This window comes from Ammodytes marinus (assembly GCF_949987685.1).
Source record: "Ammodytes marinus genome assembly, chromosome: 19".
NCBI lineage: Eukaryota > Metazoa > Chordata > Actinopteri > Uranoscopiformes > Ammodytidae > Ammodytes > Ammodytes marinus.
In genome coordinates this window covers 5,309,579-5,327,318 of record NC_137223.1, presented here as the reverse complement: position 1 = coordinate 5,327,318, position 17,740 = coordinate 5,309,579, and the positions used below count along the sequence as shown (strand labels likewise).

Below are 17,740 nucleotides of genomic sequence, written 5' to 3'. Positions count from 1 at the left end.
TACAGTCCCATCATGAGACACAGAGCTCAACCTCTCGCCCCAATCACGTTAAACTCTCTTCAAAGGCTCCTCCAATTTATACTTAACGACCATAGCACAGTGCTGTAGGCTAATGCACTGTATTGGTTGTAAATCTCTTTGTGATGCATCGCACACCTTCACTTTAGCTGCAGGGTGTCAGAGGCGGTCCTTCTCATTAAACAAAGGGTAGGCAATTGCCTTGGGACTCAATCAACTAATCACAAACGTATGGTAAAGAGAGTTTTAAAAACAACAACTTTTTACTACTTAAGTATGTCTTTCTAAAATTCGATACTCTCAAAATGAAATCAGAATGCTTAATTCATGAGTTCATTCATGAGTGCAACTATGTTTACTTACAGTATATATATACATAAGTATACTGTTGCCTAAGTCCTTTATAGATAGATAGAATATATCTTGGGTTACTAAAGTGAGAAGATAATGCACAAGACATGTAGTCCTGAGACAAAATTAATATACATAGTTGAAGGTGGATGTGTGTATTGAATCTTGATGTGTTTAATGTTTGTATGAAACAAAACATTGTGTAATGTTTTTTGATTCTTTATTTTTTCGCATCTTACATCCCAGTGAAGCCATTTGAATTTGATTTGAAAGGTTTTACAGATGTCTTGTGCTTGAATTTGCCCCAGAAAGACTAAATCCGCCCCTTCTGGGCATCACAGCTAATTCTTGATAGATCAGAACTGTCAAAAGTTGTCTAGGCTTCACTGAATTAGAAGATGATTATGGGCAGAGTTCCATTCTACTGGGGGAAACATTGCGAGTTAGTATAGTTGGCAATGGTGGGGACGAAAGATAGTAGAGGGAGGTTTTACCCTGGGAGAATCCTGACCCTTCAGTTGCCTGCAATGCTTCTCTTACACACATTACTCTCATCTAAGATGATCAGCCAATCACATTTTTAATAACAGCAATACAGCCTCCTACATATAAACTGTCCACGTGCATTTGGGCCCAAATATTCAGACTCATTACACAGATCTCCAGCAGTTCATAAAGCAGATTAATAATATCAAAGCACATCGCTGCCCTTTGGTGGTGCTGTAAATCTTGTAGCGAACACTCCTGCTTCAATTACATGATGATTTAATGACTGCTAATGCAGACCTGGAGAGCAGGCCACCGCAATATAATTAGCCACGGCGGAGTTGAGCGTGAAGGTGATACATTGTGCATTACACGGGAGAGACAACGTTTAACACTCACCTCTGGCCCTTCAGGCCGTACATGACAGGACTCACTGTCTCCCTCTGAGAAGGAGCCCGACTCGTCGCTGGAGTTGGTGCCATAGGACTGCTCACATTTGATCTTGGGCCGCACCTGGTTAAACAGGGCATCCCCTCCCACACTCTGCTCCTGCTGGTCCACGTTGAGGCAGCGTGCCACGTTGGAGCACGGTGAGGAGGAGAACTCAAACTGGGGAAGGCTGCAGGGAGAGCCTCCGCTGCCGTCCTCTGCATAGGAGTAAGAGGAGCAGGAGCTGGAAGTCCTGGTGCGTGTCTCACAGGGTGGAGAGCGCGGGCACACTTTGATTGGCACTGGGCAGCTGGTGTTGGGCCGCGGGCGGCACAGAATCGGGGGCTCGGAGGAGGTGGCGCTGGGAGAATAGGCCTGGGAGGTGGGGAGGGACTGGCTGGCTCCAGCCCACATGCTCTTTGGCATGTGCTCAGAGAGCTCCATCTCCAAAGAGTTCCCACCAGGGTAGGAATGCGCTGGCGTTCCCAGACGTTTGCAGGCCCCTGAGGAAAATATGACACTACGGCGGTCTATCTCCACTTCCTGTTTGCAGACCCCATCACAGGAAGCAGACTTGAGGGACAACCCTGCAGGGAAAGCGTCTACTATGTCCTTTGTAACCGACAGAGCCAGCTCCCTAGTGAAAGGCCTGAAGTCTTTTTTATGATCTCCCTGAGAGTTTCCTTTGTCCTGGGGGCAGGCAAGTCTGTTGGCGAATAGCTGCTGTGATGTGTTGGGCAGACTGGGGAGGTCCACCCCTTTCTTAAAGAAGGCTCGAAGGCAGGAAGGGGACTTGGTTCTCTTGGTTCTTTCCACAGATACGGGGTTATCCATCTCCATGGCCGTCACACTGTCCTGATCCCTGACGTCTTGCTCGTCCCCCGACAGGCACAATGAGATGGCCTCTTCTTCTGCGTGGGGTTCAACTTTGATCTGTGCCAGAGGAAGCCTGCCCTGACCCGGCACTGCCCCGCTAACACTGCTCTCCTTTAATGTGCTTGGAAAACCTGAGGTACTGGTGTTTGAGGAGGTGTCGTTATTGTGCTTGTTGCAAGCCCACTGGTATTTCCTGTACTTAGGGCATCTTGGCAGGTCTGAAGCTCCGTGCCGATCAAAGTCCAGCTGGCCGTCCACGAGGTCAGCGGGCATAGCCATCGCTAGCCGATCGTCGTCGGGGTGTCGGAAGGAGGTGAGGGGCCTGGGTGAGGCGAGGGGCCCCGGGGACGTGGGCTTCTCCACCTCTGGCTGCATGCTCTCATCCTCCGAGTGCTTGGCCTCCGGCGCCCCCTTGTGGCAGAGCAGCAGGCCGTCCTCCTCGCTGCGCAGCTGAGCCTCCAGGAAGCGAAAGCATGAGTCCTCCAGGTTGTGCATGCGCAGGAACTGGGCACAACGGATGACCTCCTGGATGTTTTCTCTGCTGAGTAACAGCTTAGCAGTGTAGGCAAACTGCAACAATGGGGCGAATCCCCTGGCAGTGACCTGCGAAAAAAACAGGGAAATTGCCAGCATTACCATCAGCACAGCAATTGTTCGGAGCACTTGGAGTGTGGTGAGATAACCCGACAGCTCCGACATCCATAAACAAACACTGTAAAGTACGGGTTAAAGTTTTTTTTTTTTTAAATGGTCAGCACTGAACATTCTATACAGCGGTAAATAAGAACTCTATAGTGCACTGGGGATGCTGGCAGGTTGTGTGTCCAGCCTCATGGTCATAATAAGAATCTGTGGGACATTACAGCAGTGCACCACTGTCTGCTCTGCGGTCATATCATTGGTTTAGCCTACACACCCACTCCAGCCACTACTGTTTGTTGCAAAACCCTTAATGACTTGAGGTAGGAAATCCAGGCAAAAGGTTAATGCCATTCATGCCTAGCATTCACTGAATTGCTACAGCTGTTGACAGAGGGAATCTGAGTTCTGCCTTATGTGCCTTTTTATCAAGTATCAGTTGTAACAGCTGTGATACTGATACTATCAAATCGTTTTGGGATATCACATCTGACAAAAACTAATTCAATTCACAATGCACACCAAATTTCTTAAAAGTGAAGTCAGTGATTCTGGAGAATGCTTCTTGTCAATATCAGTGATTATCTCCTCACGATCCACAACCTGTCTGCACTTTGTGTGTTTACACTGAAAAAATGAATTCACTGATTTTGACATCAAGCATCCTCCATAATTGCTAACTCCACCTTGAGGTAAGATATTGTTTAGCCAATACATTTTGCATTTTGTTTGGAAAAAAAAGAGAGAGTATCTAGTACTGGTCTCCCACCAAGGCACCACCCTCCCGGCCTCACTTTCTGTGTCAGTGCCCCTGGGCTTCCTCGGGTCAAGTGCTCGTAAAGCCTAATGGTTTGTATGGGGGACTATGGCTTATCCCTGTTGAGGCCATGTGGCGCGGGACGATAGAGGGGAAGCCTTCCATTTAGAGTTAATGCCATAATTAGGTAAACTCCTGAGCCTGCAGTAGTCCCGGGCTGCCCTCTGCTGCTGCTGCTGTCGTTGTTACCCAACACACAGACAGAGAGAGGAGCCGGCTTTAATACAAAGCTTGTGTCTGCTAGTTCATCAGATCAGCATGAGGTTCACACTAGGTGTGTGTGTGTGTGTATCTCTTTACTCAGCCTATGGCCACCCAATCCCTGCAAGCCTTATCCCGGCGACAAACAAATTACTGTTTGGCACTCCAGGGAAATGCAATCAAAGCACACACAAACACACACACACACACACACACACACACACACACACACACACACACACACACACACACACACACACACACACACACACACACACACACACACACACACACACACACACACACACACACACACACACACACACACAGACACACAGAAAAAGGTTAGCTCGTAAAGGCAATTACAAAGGGGGTCACTTTGAATCGGGGAAGGATATTGAGCTGTACAATGCAGCGTTTGCGAAGCTGAGTGATGTAAAAAGTATTTCTTACAAGACTTAACAATGGCCTGCACATGTAAAGGGGATGAGCAGCACAGTGTGCTTTTAATGAGCTCTCTGTTTGTTCACTGATTGTCTTTCTGCCATTGTTGTGGGGAAACCAGGAAGATTAATGACCCTACGGGGTGGAACAGTATGCACCATGTGCTAGTATGTGTGCACTAAAGCAGCTTTTCTCTACCAGACACCCCACTTTGTAATACAGGATTTTCTCTTCCTACGTAATCAAGCTTACAAAAAACAAGAGAATTTTGCTCTTTAGATTTTATCCTGCCTGGAAAAAAACACTAAGGCAGTGTGTGCGAGGAGAGCCAAACACGCCAGTTAAAAAAAAAGAAAATAGCTGGAGGTCGTCTGAGGGTGGCTAAAAATGTATTAAAATCATCAGGCTTGAAAGAAGATGAATAAACATGTGAACTATGTTGCTGCTTTTTCTTTTTCAAAGGTAGAGGCAGTAGGTTATTGGCTTCACCCTTATGTTCACCCTGCAAAACATTCTGTGTGAAATTAGAGATAATAAATACTGGAGGCTCAGAACCTCAACAGCACAATGGAAGATGTGTCTGGGGCCATTTGAAATGAACATGACCCCCCGAATGCAGGATCTTGTGATTAAAGAGCAGTTATGAGAGTTAGAGCTTTAATTTGTGGGATTCCAACTTGACTTTCAGCCCATCTCAGTGATCTGTAAGAGTGCGTGTAATGCGATTGTACTAAACTGGATCTGTGGTTGGCTTATACTCAAGCACACACACTGACATTTATACTGTTTATTTGGCTTGATCTGTAAACAGCATTGTTAGTCTTATGTCTGACCATTCCTCTCCATTTTGCAGTAGTATATATAACACACAGAAAACATAAACTGTGCGTTTCAATATTTAGATTGATGTTAAGATTTAGGTCTAAATGCTCTTTCTGCTTATTGGTTACACTGTCAGGAACACAATGTTGGGAACATACAGAATTGGAACTTTTTTTTCAGTGGGAATGAACTTTTCAAGCTTTTTCAGTGTCTTTATTTCATCACTTTCAAGCACCTAAATGTACATTTTGGACCTTTTATTAATTTTATGATTTTATTCTAAACAGCAAAATAGCAAAATAATCGCTAAATTGACTATTGCTTGAAAAAACTATGTTTTGCCTTCTGTCTAATCTTAAAGTATTTTCTCGTTAGTGTTTTTGCTCAAAAATCCCCAAAAGAAGGGGGTCATATTGACATTAATGTTAGCTGCTTAACCTACAGTAAGTTTATAACTTAAATCCATTCATTCCACCATCCATTCATTGTGTCCATTACGCATTGTTGTCTCCCATAAACCACAGCTGCTTATTAGAAGCCACTACTAGTAACTGTGAGTTGGTTGAATAGCTATAAATACATGTCTTTCTTCTTATTTCATACTGTAAATGCAGCACTGTGAAGCGAGGCACAGCTGTCAGATCTCTCAGTATTTCTTTCAGCTGCATGGGCAGTGACAGCTGGAAACATTTCCCCAGATGGGTTTATACGTTACTATCTGTGGCCCTGTTACCTACATTGCCAGTGATCACATTTGATCAAACATGCTATAAAAAGCTATGTAAATAAGATATGCTCGCTGTGGTTTGATGGCTGATATTTGGGCTCAAATATGAATTCTCATAATCATTTTATTTCCACATCTGCTAACATTCTCTGTGGATGTGACATAGTTACATCCACATCCGAGTCTTTGTCATGTCAAACATAGTATCAGCACCAAACTTAAGGCCAGAGACTGCAGGCAAAAACATCCTTCTTTTAAGCAATGGTCCATTTTGAGATTTTTTTCTTTTCTATTTTGCTTCCATAACATGTCTTCTTTCATAGCAGTATAAATAAAAGGTCCCAAATGTAAATGTAGGTGTTAATATGACTAAACCATTTCTGAAAAAAATTGTATTACAAAAAATAATAGTTTTAATATAATAAGTAATCAACTGGTAAAGTTTCATGATGATATCTATACGTTTTTTTTGTCTCGCCAAACAAGATGTAGGATATGCCCTACAGAGAAATCTCCCTGCATACAGTGTACACTATAAACACTTAATGTTAGATTTCTGTGTATTTCTGATCTGTAGACTGCACTCTGGTTCTGTGTGGCGATTCTACCCCCATCTTGTGTTAAACCCAGCACATCAGTAGACAGCATGCCTCTGGCCAAAAGCACCTTGCACTGGGAATATCAGTCATTGTTGAGAGGAAGCTGCTGACTCCATATCTGCAAAGGGGGGATGGTGTGGGAGTGTGTGTGTGTGTGTGTGTGTGTGTGTGTGTGTGTGTGTGTGTGTGTGTGTGTGTGTGTGTCTGAGTGTGACGGATTGGGGGGAGGGTAGAGGCTTTTGACTGGACTATCCACTCTACTGATGAGCGCAGCACATCTGCAACACTACGGCTGCAGCACCGCTCAGGGACCGTGGACACACACACACACACACACACACACACACACACACACACACACACACACACACACACACACACACACACACACACACACACACACACACACACATTTCTGTACTTGCTTGCTGCAATAATGAGTCTTTTGTATGTTGCTAGTTTAATGCTCGGGATCATATCAATGAACCAATAAATATACTGTATTTATTTCTGCATATCACCAGAATCTGTACAGCAGAGGCAGTGATATCTGGACTTTAAATACATCCTGCATTCCCCATGATGCTAATGCCTTTTCATTAGAGAAAGCTTTCTTCTTTTAACATCCCGTGTAAATCAAATTATGAATTTTTGTGTTTTAAGCGTTAAGTTTTTGAACGAAGAGCATGGACTAATAGAAATACATGGAGCGATCATAAGACTTCACATATTTTATTTAACTCCTCTTTTTAAAGTATATCTTTGTAGATTCAATCCAGTTTAATCTGAATTAAGCATTTGTTCCGGATAACATAGAGATCTTTGCACATATACAGCACACAAATATAAATCAAAACCTTCTCGCACACTCAAATAAACGCTAATGGCATCTCCACACACACACACACACACACACACACACACACACACACACACACACACACACACACACACACACACACACACACACACACACACACACACACACACACACACACACACACACACACAGTTAGTTAGTTGGCGTGGATGTAGACTGTAATGGTGAGGCAGTGGCATCTTAACTAAGGCTGTGGGGCCGGACGGCAGCATCCAGTGTCGCTAATAAACAGCAAAGCTACTGGAGGGAAAAAGTGCTGAGAGAAACCAGGGATCTATTTGCAGCTGGAGTCAGCAGCTGTAGCCTGTGGGAGCGCATCTCTACGCTGGCCCTGCACCGTATGTGATTACTTCAGCATAGTCACAACAAGCACAGCGGCCTAATGAAGGAGAGTGTAAAGGGATGGACACAGTGTGGCGGGAGGGACAGCAGCGTTGCCAAGTCTGCTTTTTATAAGCAACTTTGGGTTTGTTTTAGAAAAAAAGCAGCTTTCAAATAGTGGCCGTACGAGGTTGTGTTTTGCTTTTTGGACGTCTTTTTTTAAGTGCAGTTGCTTATTTTGGCTTGCTGCCCACACATTAAATAAAGTTAAAATGAGCTCTATCGAAAGTGATTGGTTTGAGACAAGATTTTGTATAAATGTTGCAAGTTACAGTACTTTTTAAATGGTTGAAATAGACAATGTATAGGCCTGTTTGCTTTCTTCTCTTGCCAGATATGTGTGTGCAAAGAGGAAAATGACAGAAGGAAGGAAGATGTTTCACAGTTTAGGAAACAAACTGTTAAAGGAGGACGAGGAGTACAGGGAGGATATACTCAGACTGCCATGACGTTTGAAACATTTCAGCTGTTAGCAGCACTTAGTCTGTGAGTTAAATACACAAAGAGACAAATCCATCAATGTGACAGATTGGGGCCATTTCAGGCTATACCACAAGATACCATGTACAAGACAGGAAACTACAGTATGGGCAGTGGCCAATCACTGACACAGACAACTTGGCATGACATACTTGGGAAGCGGGCCAACTATCCTTTCATAAACATACAGTCTGAGCAATACAACACTAACACACTACCCTGCCCTTCAATCTAAATCACCCCCCCCCCCCCTCTTCCAGCGCTGCCAGAGTTCAAGAAAGAAACAAGCAACCATGCCTATAAAAACAAGCCTGAAAGAAGCAAGCGCGCACACACACACACACACACGCACACACGGACGCACACCCACAAACACACACACACACACACACACACACACACACACACACACACACACACACACACACACACACACACACACACAAACACACACATATATAGCCTGCATCTTTCAACAATTAATTTGTTTCTTCAACAATTGCAAATGGCCTACATTCATCCATCATATAAAAACTACAATATCTGGGGCGCCCTTAGCTCAGTTGGTAGGGTGTCCCCCCCCCCCGGGCCGGGCCCAGCAGCAGACCTGGGTTCGATTCCCGCCCGCGGTCGTTCTCTACATGTCAATCCCCTCTCTGCCCCATTTCACCTCTGTCTCTTCTCACTATCAATAAAGCATAAAAAATGCCCAAAAATATCTAAAATAAAAAAGTAAATAAAAAAAACTAACATATCTACAATAATATTAAGGGATTTCTATTGCATCCACTTTATTAACAACGTAATATTTACTTCTGAAATGACTCATATTTTTGAATATAAATACCTTAACTTCCTCTATCATATTCATCGTAGACTACGGAGGGAGAAATATAGGCCTCCTTTATTGGGATTATTTAAAAAAAAAATTTGTATCACTTAAAGCCACTACGAGTAACTTTGTCCGTTGGCGGCCCCTTTGGACAAAAGCGGTAGTATTTTTATGACGCCAGCTGTCGTAAAGCTGTTTTATAGGACGTGCCGGTCGTGCCAGTCTCAATTGATTAGGACGCAATATAGTGCATGTCCGTTTGTTGAAAGTGTGAGGGCACCGGACTCTTTTCGGCTCCGTGAGAGTGGTTAGTGACACAGCATCAACTAATGCCAGTCAGTGCTACACACACCTGATTGCAATGAGTTGATGCAGCAGTGTCACCTAACTACTCCCTCTCACGGAGCTGAAAGATTACGTGTCCTCACAGAAAGCGAATGAACGAGAGGCGGCAGTTAGTATGGATCACGATGAGGTAATGTGTTTATGTTGTTGTAAATAATGACTATTTCAGATAATGGTCATCTGATGATGGTGAAGCAAAGTAAACTTTGTGTTAGTACTGCTCATTCATTTAGGAGTAAACACTGCAGTCTAGTTCACTCCATAGATAGTTCACTCCCCCTTGTAATTGTGTATACGTTGCTTGGCAACGCCCTCGCCTCCTCCCGCCCGTCTATCACTCTCCCTTTTAGCTTTTCTTCATTGCATTTTATTTTTTTTCTTTGATGGTTCAGCCCCGTTATCAGTCATTATGACGACAAATAACTGTCTCAAACAAGGCTCCCGCTCCCCTTCCCTCACCTGGTGGGATAGGCTTTTCAAATCGCGTTGCTGCGCTACACTGAAATCTGCGACCAAACCGAAAATCGGACTGGGTGTGCTACCAGACCAAATGCAGTAATACAAACTATATAAAAACGTCTTTCTTTGCACTGATGGTCTCGTTTGCTGTTAAAGGTAATTTATGACTATCAGAGGAAATATGGGGCTGTTTAAAATATATTTAAATGTTACTCGTAGCCGCTTTAAAAGTAGGCTAACCCACTATTTAAAATAACAAGAAAGATAACAAGAAACTTAAACTTTATGGCTCACACGGGCAGCTAGACCAAATAAGCGACTGCACTTTGGAAACAACCCAGAATCGTTGTATATTTGTAAGTGACTTTGGTCTGTTGTACAAAAGGTATTTGGCAACAGTGTCCGTCACCCAGGGCTCCTCTCTTACGACAGCCTTTCTGCTCCGTAGAAGAGAGAGGGCTAATCTATGCAAATGTCTCCAGTGAGTACCTGCCTGTCATGAATGTTAATGGTGACATGGCATCATGGTATGGACAATAGAGATTCCATTAAGCAAGAGATAAACACTCCATCTCTATTGGAGGGAGCTTTAACATCAGATCTGCTGAGTAACCTGACATTCACCTCTGTGTTCACAGACAGACAATAGGCAGCCTGTCACAGCACTAAGGCTGTCATGACACCATTGTAGCTGAAGCTGTTATGCTGGAGGAGATGACAGGGACAAAGAAGGGAAGAGCCATCAGGCATAAAGAACAAGTCTTATATAAAGACAGCTGGAGAAGCCCATGTGTCTGCCCTACACAGCTCGCATAAGAAATGCATAAACGGTCGACACATTGTATCATCACCTAAGAATGCGTGTTCAATCTGTATCATTGTTTTCAAGAGGCCCATGCCTTCCCAGCATGCATCTTTATACTCAGGACTTACTAGATGAACTCAGAACGTCCTTGAGGTTGGTCCATGTGATAGATCAGCCGTCCATAACTATACTTCATCTGATTTAGTACGTTTCTTATTTAGAACATGCAGAACAATAATACATTTAGTATTTTATTTCAAATGTTTTAAATAAAAAACAAAAGAGATGCAATATAACAGATCATTAGTAGGAAATATCTATATTTGCGTATTCATTTAAACTCAAACAACATAGTCTGAAACACATTAAAAAAAAACGTTAATGTCATTAATCAACTTAGTTCATAATAATAGAATATTTAAGTGAACTAAAAGCACTCCAGCTTAATGTGTGGAGAGGATCCCTTAAGACAAACTTAAGGACAGTGTCATCCACGCTGCCATCAGAAGCTCAGACATGCCCGAGCTGCAAGCAAACCCTCCCCGCTGAAGGTGGATTAAATCAGGTAGTGTACATCCTAATCCTCTCCCACTGTAGCTTACTGTACAGGCCCAGACACATGACCCTATACCTCTACACTATTTAAGACACAAATAGATAGTGCTTTGGCGCTTGGCGTTGCAATCAATTCTATACATTCTAAATGGTGCAAAAAGTAAGGCAAAACACTATAGAAAAGTAACACTATTTACAATAATGCATGTAGTAATAAACTGAAGAAATTGTAAAAAAAAAAAAGAAACGTGACTCTCTGTATCAAGCATTTTCTTTTTTGTCTATCTGCTTGTACAGTGTATTGTATGAAATGAAAGTCTGTGTGTGCCTACTATCAACAACAGTGAATCTATCCTCTGCTTAGCTGTGCCGGGTCCTTGAGGTTAAATGCAAAGAGCATAAACACGGGGATCACACACACCGCAGGCTGTCGCATGGCCAAAGGCTTGGCTGTTCCAAGGTGGCTTTTTCCAGAGATGTGTCCTTGTGTTGGCAGAGAAAGAGATAGACCCCCTGCTAGCCTAAAGGGGAGGCGGGGGGGGGGGGGGGGGGGGGGGTATTAGTGCAAGAATACTCCCACACTGCATCGCATCACTCCTCTTTCTACTCACTTCCTCTTCCTCTTCTAGCACCCAACCCCCCCATCTTAAAGGAAGAGGTGCCCCTGGTTCCACCATCTGTCGTATATGTGTGTGATATTTTCCCCTTCAGATTAGCAGGGCATCCTGCAGGTTTTAGCCTGATCAACTGTTTAACCCGCATTACACTTCCCTGTCTGTGTGGTTTATCTCAAACTCTTTCTCTATAGACTTGTTCCCTCTGAGCGGTGCAGTTCAGTTCGGTTCGGCGCGGCACTTGTTTCTGCTTGCGTTTCCACTGTCAAAGGTGGTAAAGGGTACCAAAATAAGCGAACCACGCGGTATCAATTTGTGTCACCCTTTCGTTGGTGTACCAACAGGGTGGAGCTACTCACTGCAGTCCGTTAATTGTTCAACAGAATCATTTCCGTGCGAGATATAACCGCTGTGTGTAGTCACCTCGGCAAGAGTGAGAGAAAAATGAAAGCGCACAGCTCTTTGTTTAATGTGTGGTGTTTTCTCTTCATTCAATGAATCAGCGGGCTACACTGTGTCCTGCTGCTATCACAATAGTTATGTAGCGACCGCGGCCAGTGCATAGCCTGTTTATAAGGGCCAGAGCCATTCAACCGCGTCATGGTGGCTATCACCGTCCAGCATTAACCCAGCCTAACTACGGGTGCCGTCAGCAGCGGTTATGAAAGCCAGATCTAGGGCCGAAATGTGCTGCTCAGTGGAAATGAGGCATATGATATGGGGTCAGCCAAGCCCACACCTGAACAAAAAAAAATACTTATTTTGGCTGGGCTTTTACAAAACAACCTGTGTGAGTTTCTGATAAGGTTAAAGAGGACCTATGATACTTTTCGACTTTTATGACCTATACACGTTGTTATAATGATTTATAGTTTAACCATACTAGCGTATCAAATAATGACGTACATGCATTTGTACATGACGGCTGTGCTCGCTAGGGTGAGAGGAAGAGTGTCCCGAAAATCTACATGGTTTTTTGTGATGTGATTCGTGTCAGGTTGCTCTATAGCAGTTCTTAACAAGAAATTAAGACAGGAAAAGTAGTATAATAGGAGATCTTTAAGGTTAAGGAAAGATCATCGTAATTTGTTTGATTTGGTTTCGGCCAAGAGTTTTCATATCGGTGCATTCAGAAATATGTTTTATTGTGTGTTGAGAAGAAGCCCTTTATCATAATAAATCCCAGCAAAGAAATGTGTGTGAGTGTTTTCTTTTGTGATGAAATATATGCTGTTTTCCCCCTGGCTCATGATGACTAAGGAAAGACATGACAAACAGGAGGTGGTTTGAGGTCAGTAAACCATGGCTCTGCTCCATCTCAGGGCAGCAAAAATCCCTTTTCCTCCAGAATGAAATATCACGCAGGGCTAGCAATGCTATATCAAAATGGTGGTTTGTCATCTTCTAGGGCCCTCCACTGTCCGCCCATACAGTGGTGTGGAATCAAACATTCCAGCCAGTCACAAAATCCCCACAGCTGGATATCAGATGTGCAAAAAATGCATTAGCCAATCATTGGAATTTGGACTGGGAACTGATTTTCAAAAAATTCAGGTAAATAAAGTTACTCACTCATCTATTACTACAATGTGTCTCTGCTTCAATTAAAGGTGGCGTCAGTCAGGGATCTGGAGAATGCTTGTTGTCAAATCAGTGAATATCTCCTATCTCATCACCTGTCCGTTCTGTGTGTGATGAATTCCCCCCCCCCTCCCCCCCCAGTGTTAATATATAGGCTAGCATAGGCTCTGTAAACGGGTATGTAAGGAGAGCCCACCGTAGCTAGCAACATGCCTTTTTCTCAGAGCCTAGGCTGTGTATTAACACTGGATTTATTTTCACCGCAACACACAGTGGAGATTGAAAAAAAGGTTATTTTGACAATAAGCGTTCTCCAGAATCATGAACTGCACCTTTAACGAATAACAGCCCAATGTAGAGTAGTGAGGATCATCTGATTGGGGCCTCAGCACGGGAGAACAAAGACAACATGCGCTACTAATATGTAGCCCATCGCAGTCTACTATCAGCACACACTGCCTTCCACAATATGGACTTCATTGTGATGACTGCTCCTCTCCAGTGGAGGGCTCTCTTTGAAAAAATTCCTCCCTGCCACGCTCAATCTGACACACTTATTCTTATGAATCTGCCTTTTGTTCTTACACTCACAAGTAATGTGATGTAGGAAAACACTGTGGATGTGTGAAGCCTCCCATGGTCCAACACTGACATCTTGCTCCACTGTTCTTTCCCCCATGCAGCATAGCACCGGATAAAGCAGAGATTGTCTTGTTCCCATGATGTTGTAATGGGCCAACAAAGGCCCTTGCTGAGCCTGGCTGACCCCCCCCCCCCCCCCCCCCGCTCTGCACTGCAAGCCTACCATCACATTAGATATACATGATGTCACTCCGCCTGCACCGGACCACTCCAAGGGCAGCCAGGGCCGATACAGACCAGTGATGCAAAAGCAGGGGGGAAGGTGGCCTTTGTTTCACCATTGCATCTGCATTCATCTCACTCCTCTTTCCCCCCCAGTAGCATCCAGCCTTTTCTAATGTGCTCTTTTCTTTCACATCATTCTTAAATGATCATGTCAAGTAAAAAGTGCTGGAGAATTTTGTGCTGTGATTCGTGTCAGGTTGCTCTAATGAGAAATTAAGACCAGAAAAGTAGTATAATAGGAGATCTTTAAAGAGAGCTTGCTCTCAATGGCCTTCCCTGTTTAAATAAAGGTATATTCAGTATACATCGGTGGCAGCCTGTAGCTGCTTAGTAAATATTCTCCATGACGTACAAGTGTCAAGTGAAGTGATGCTAACCCAGCAAAGCTTAAGGCTGCTACTCTGAGCTGCACACACACACACACACACACACACACACACACACACACACACACACACACACACACACACACACACACACACACACACACACACACACACACACACACACACACACACACACACACACACACACACACAGTACAGTACAGTGAGGGGGCTAGGCAGACCCATCCAAGGCAGGGATGAGTCAGCAGGCTGCAGTCACTGGCCGTAAAGCAAATTGTGACAACTTGACTGTCCACATCAACATCAACCAAATGACACTCCTCCATGATGCTGCAGCGGTGACCTGTCTAGACAGTCAGACAGAGATGTTCTACCTGCTAGAAGAAGGATATTTAAAGGAAAATTCCACATTAAATGGATGAGCAAATGAAAAAGAAGGGCCCTCAAATGTCTTTGTATGCGATGTCTCGCCTTAAGACTCTGATCATCTGATAATCAATCATTTTGGGTATATCAACAAAAACAAAATTAGAAGTCACTGTTTTTAAAAAATATTATGTATGCCCTTGCTGGGGACCAAGAGGACCGTGGACGTTTCTCAATGGCACAACTCAAACAATTCCCCAAACTATCACTGCCTCCCTCTTTAATACATTATCACTTGTCAACTTTAACTTTCTCCATGACGTTTTTTTTTTTTTTTTTTACAATTTGCCTTTTTTTCTGTCACAGTGTTCTAATTTGATCTGCCGTTCACTGGAGGATAGAGCCTGGGTGTGCGAGGTGTCACAATGTGCATTTTTGAGCCAGAATAAGGGGCTGTGATCATGTGATTGCCAATTAGCGCCTGTGTGGGTACAGCTGCAGGTAGCTTGTGTGGAGAGATGAACTCCACCCCGGGCTCAGCCTTCATCGGGTTCAGCAACACTCTCTCCTGCTCACCTCAGCTCCAACACCACACTGTCACTAGCAACTCAACCCCCACTCACACCCCATGAACGCACCTCTCTCTGACGTATTGATGTCACACTCATACTCACACACACACACGCACGCACGCACACACACACACACACACACACAAAAATTCTTTCTCTCTCTCACTCACTCGCTCGCACGCACGCACACACGCACGCACGCACACACACACACACACAAACACACACACACACACACACACACACACACACACACACACACGCACGCACACACACACACACACACACACACACACATGAATACATACATGTGCTGCGGTCGTGAAAAAACTGGGGCACATCCCAGATGTGCTTTGGAGATGTGGTGTCTCCCCGCTACATAGGGCCGGCGTGCATTAATAAGGTAAAGCCTGTCAAAAGACTTTGACGTCGCGGCGGTGCTCATAGAAAGCAAAGTTAGCGTCAGATTGCCGGCTTGTGTAAAATAAGCACCAGGGCCGTTCTTTAACTCAAAGAATGAATGCAGGGAACGGCTCCTGCAGGCTCAAAGCAGGACCCAAGCTTTCATTCACTCACCTGAATAATGCATGAGCCGCTGTGTGTTTCAGGTGTGACACAGAGTGTGGAAAAGTAACATCTTTCAATGAGTGTCTCTTTAAAGTGTGTGTGTATGTGTGTGTGTGTGTGTGTGTGTGTGTGTGTGTATGTGTTTGTGTTTGTGTGCGTGTGTGTGTGTGTGAGAGAGAGCGACTTTCTCCCAGTGAGGTTTTCACCAATCCTCATTCCCTGTATCCATCCCTGTTCCATTTGACAACATTTCACATATTTAAAAAAAAAAGACGTTTTAATCTAATTTGCTAAACTGTGTATAGTGGAGTTAGCTAAGTCATATTAAACATAGTCATTCTAATCATATACTGTATGGAAATTCAATCTTTTTTTGTCAGTGTTCGATCAGCAGCGCAAATGTCGTTGATTAATCATCCAGTACGTGGTGTTGTCAGTGGTGGAGATCACCATGTAGAAAACACTCTGAAACGTCTTCAAAACCTTGATTCAGTAAAAGTACATACAGTAAGTATAATCAAGCCAATGTGTGAAAAGTAAGTATACACATTTTGCCATAGTGTATGATGCAGTATATAAAATATATTTAGAATTATTTAGTTCACTTTTAAGAAAGTAACTTGCGTTTAAGTTTTCCTCTGCATCCACTCTGATGCCCATAGTGAACAATCAGCTATTCCCTCCATCTGTTGGGAATATCTCCTACATGTTATGGCAAAATCGAGGCATTAAAGTTTTCAAAGACCTTTATAGAGACGGTACTTTTGCTACTTTTTCAGACTTGTCTAAAGATTTAAATTGACCTACATCCCATTTATTGATGTATACTTTCAAATTAGGCATCGTGCCTCCTCTCTTTTTTCATGTTATCCCTCCCTCTCTATTAACCAACCATGGTCTCTTTTTTCATGTTATCCCTCCCTCTCTATTAACCAGTCATGGGAAGACCTTCTGACCTTAAAACCCCAGCAGAAATCACTAATATGTAAGATTTATGACAAACTCATGGCGCTGGAAAACAATTCCGCTGTCAAAAGCAAAAATGCTTGGGAGCGTGAGCTTGGGGTAAATTTGACAGATCGATGGTGGGATAAGGCTGTGCATAGTATACGCTCATCTTCTCCTTGTGCCAGGCTGCAGCTTATACAGTTTAACGTGTTACATAGAGTCCATTTCACCAAATCTAGACTATCTGAAATGTATCCAAATGTTGTGGACCAGTGTGACAGATGCCACGCCTCCTTTTGTAACTTGACTCATATGTTTTTTTTTTACTGTCCCAGACTACATAGATTCTGGAATCACTTTTTTATGATCATGTCAAAAGTACTAGGAACCCAAATAAAAACAGACCCCTTCATTGCAATATTTGGAACCCCATCTCAACAGCCCCATATCACAGCCTTACAATCAGAAACATTATAGTCTTCACTTCCCTTCTGGCAAGACGCCGTATTTCACTTATGTGGAAATCCCCTAATCAATTCTAATCTGGCTCAAAGACGTTATGTTCTTTTTAAAACTCAAAAAAATATAATTGACAATGAAAGGCTGTGCTAATAAATTTGCAAAAAAAATGGGATTCTTTTATAACTTATTATAATTCTTTATCAACCCTGGCCCAAGACTGAACCCCTACCCCCTTTTTTTTTATCTATTTTTATACTTTCTTTTAACTGT

General features: G+C 43.5%; 1 protein-coding gene across 1 annotated transcript in view; it reads right to left on the bottom strand.

Moving 5' to 3' along the window:
* bach2b (BTB and CNC homology 1, basic leucine zipper transcription factor 2b) overlaps positions 1-17,740 on the bottom strand; it is a 100,671-nt gene that overhangs the window by 11,995 nt on the left and 70,936 nt on the right. The window contains exon 4 of the mRNA XM_080048360.1: positions 1,255-2,763. Within this exon, the coding sequence (XP_079904486.1) occupies positions 1,255-2,763 (1,509 nt within the window). The remainder of the gene's footprint in view (positions 1-1,254; positions 2,764-17,740) is intronic.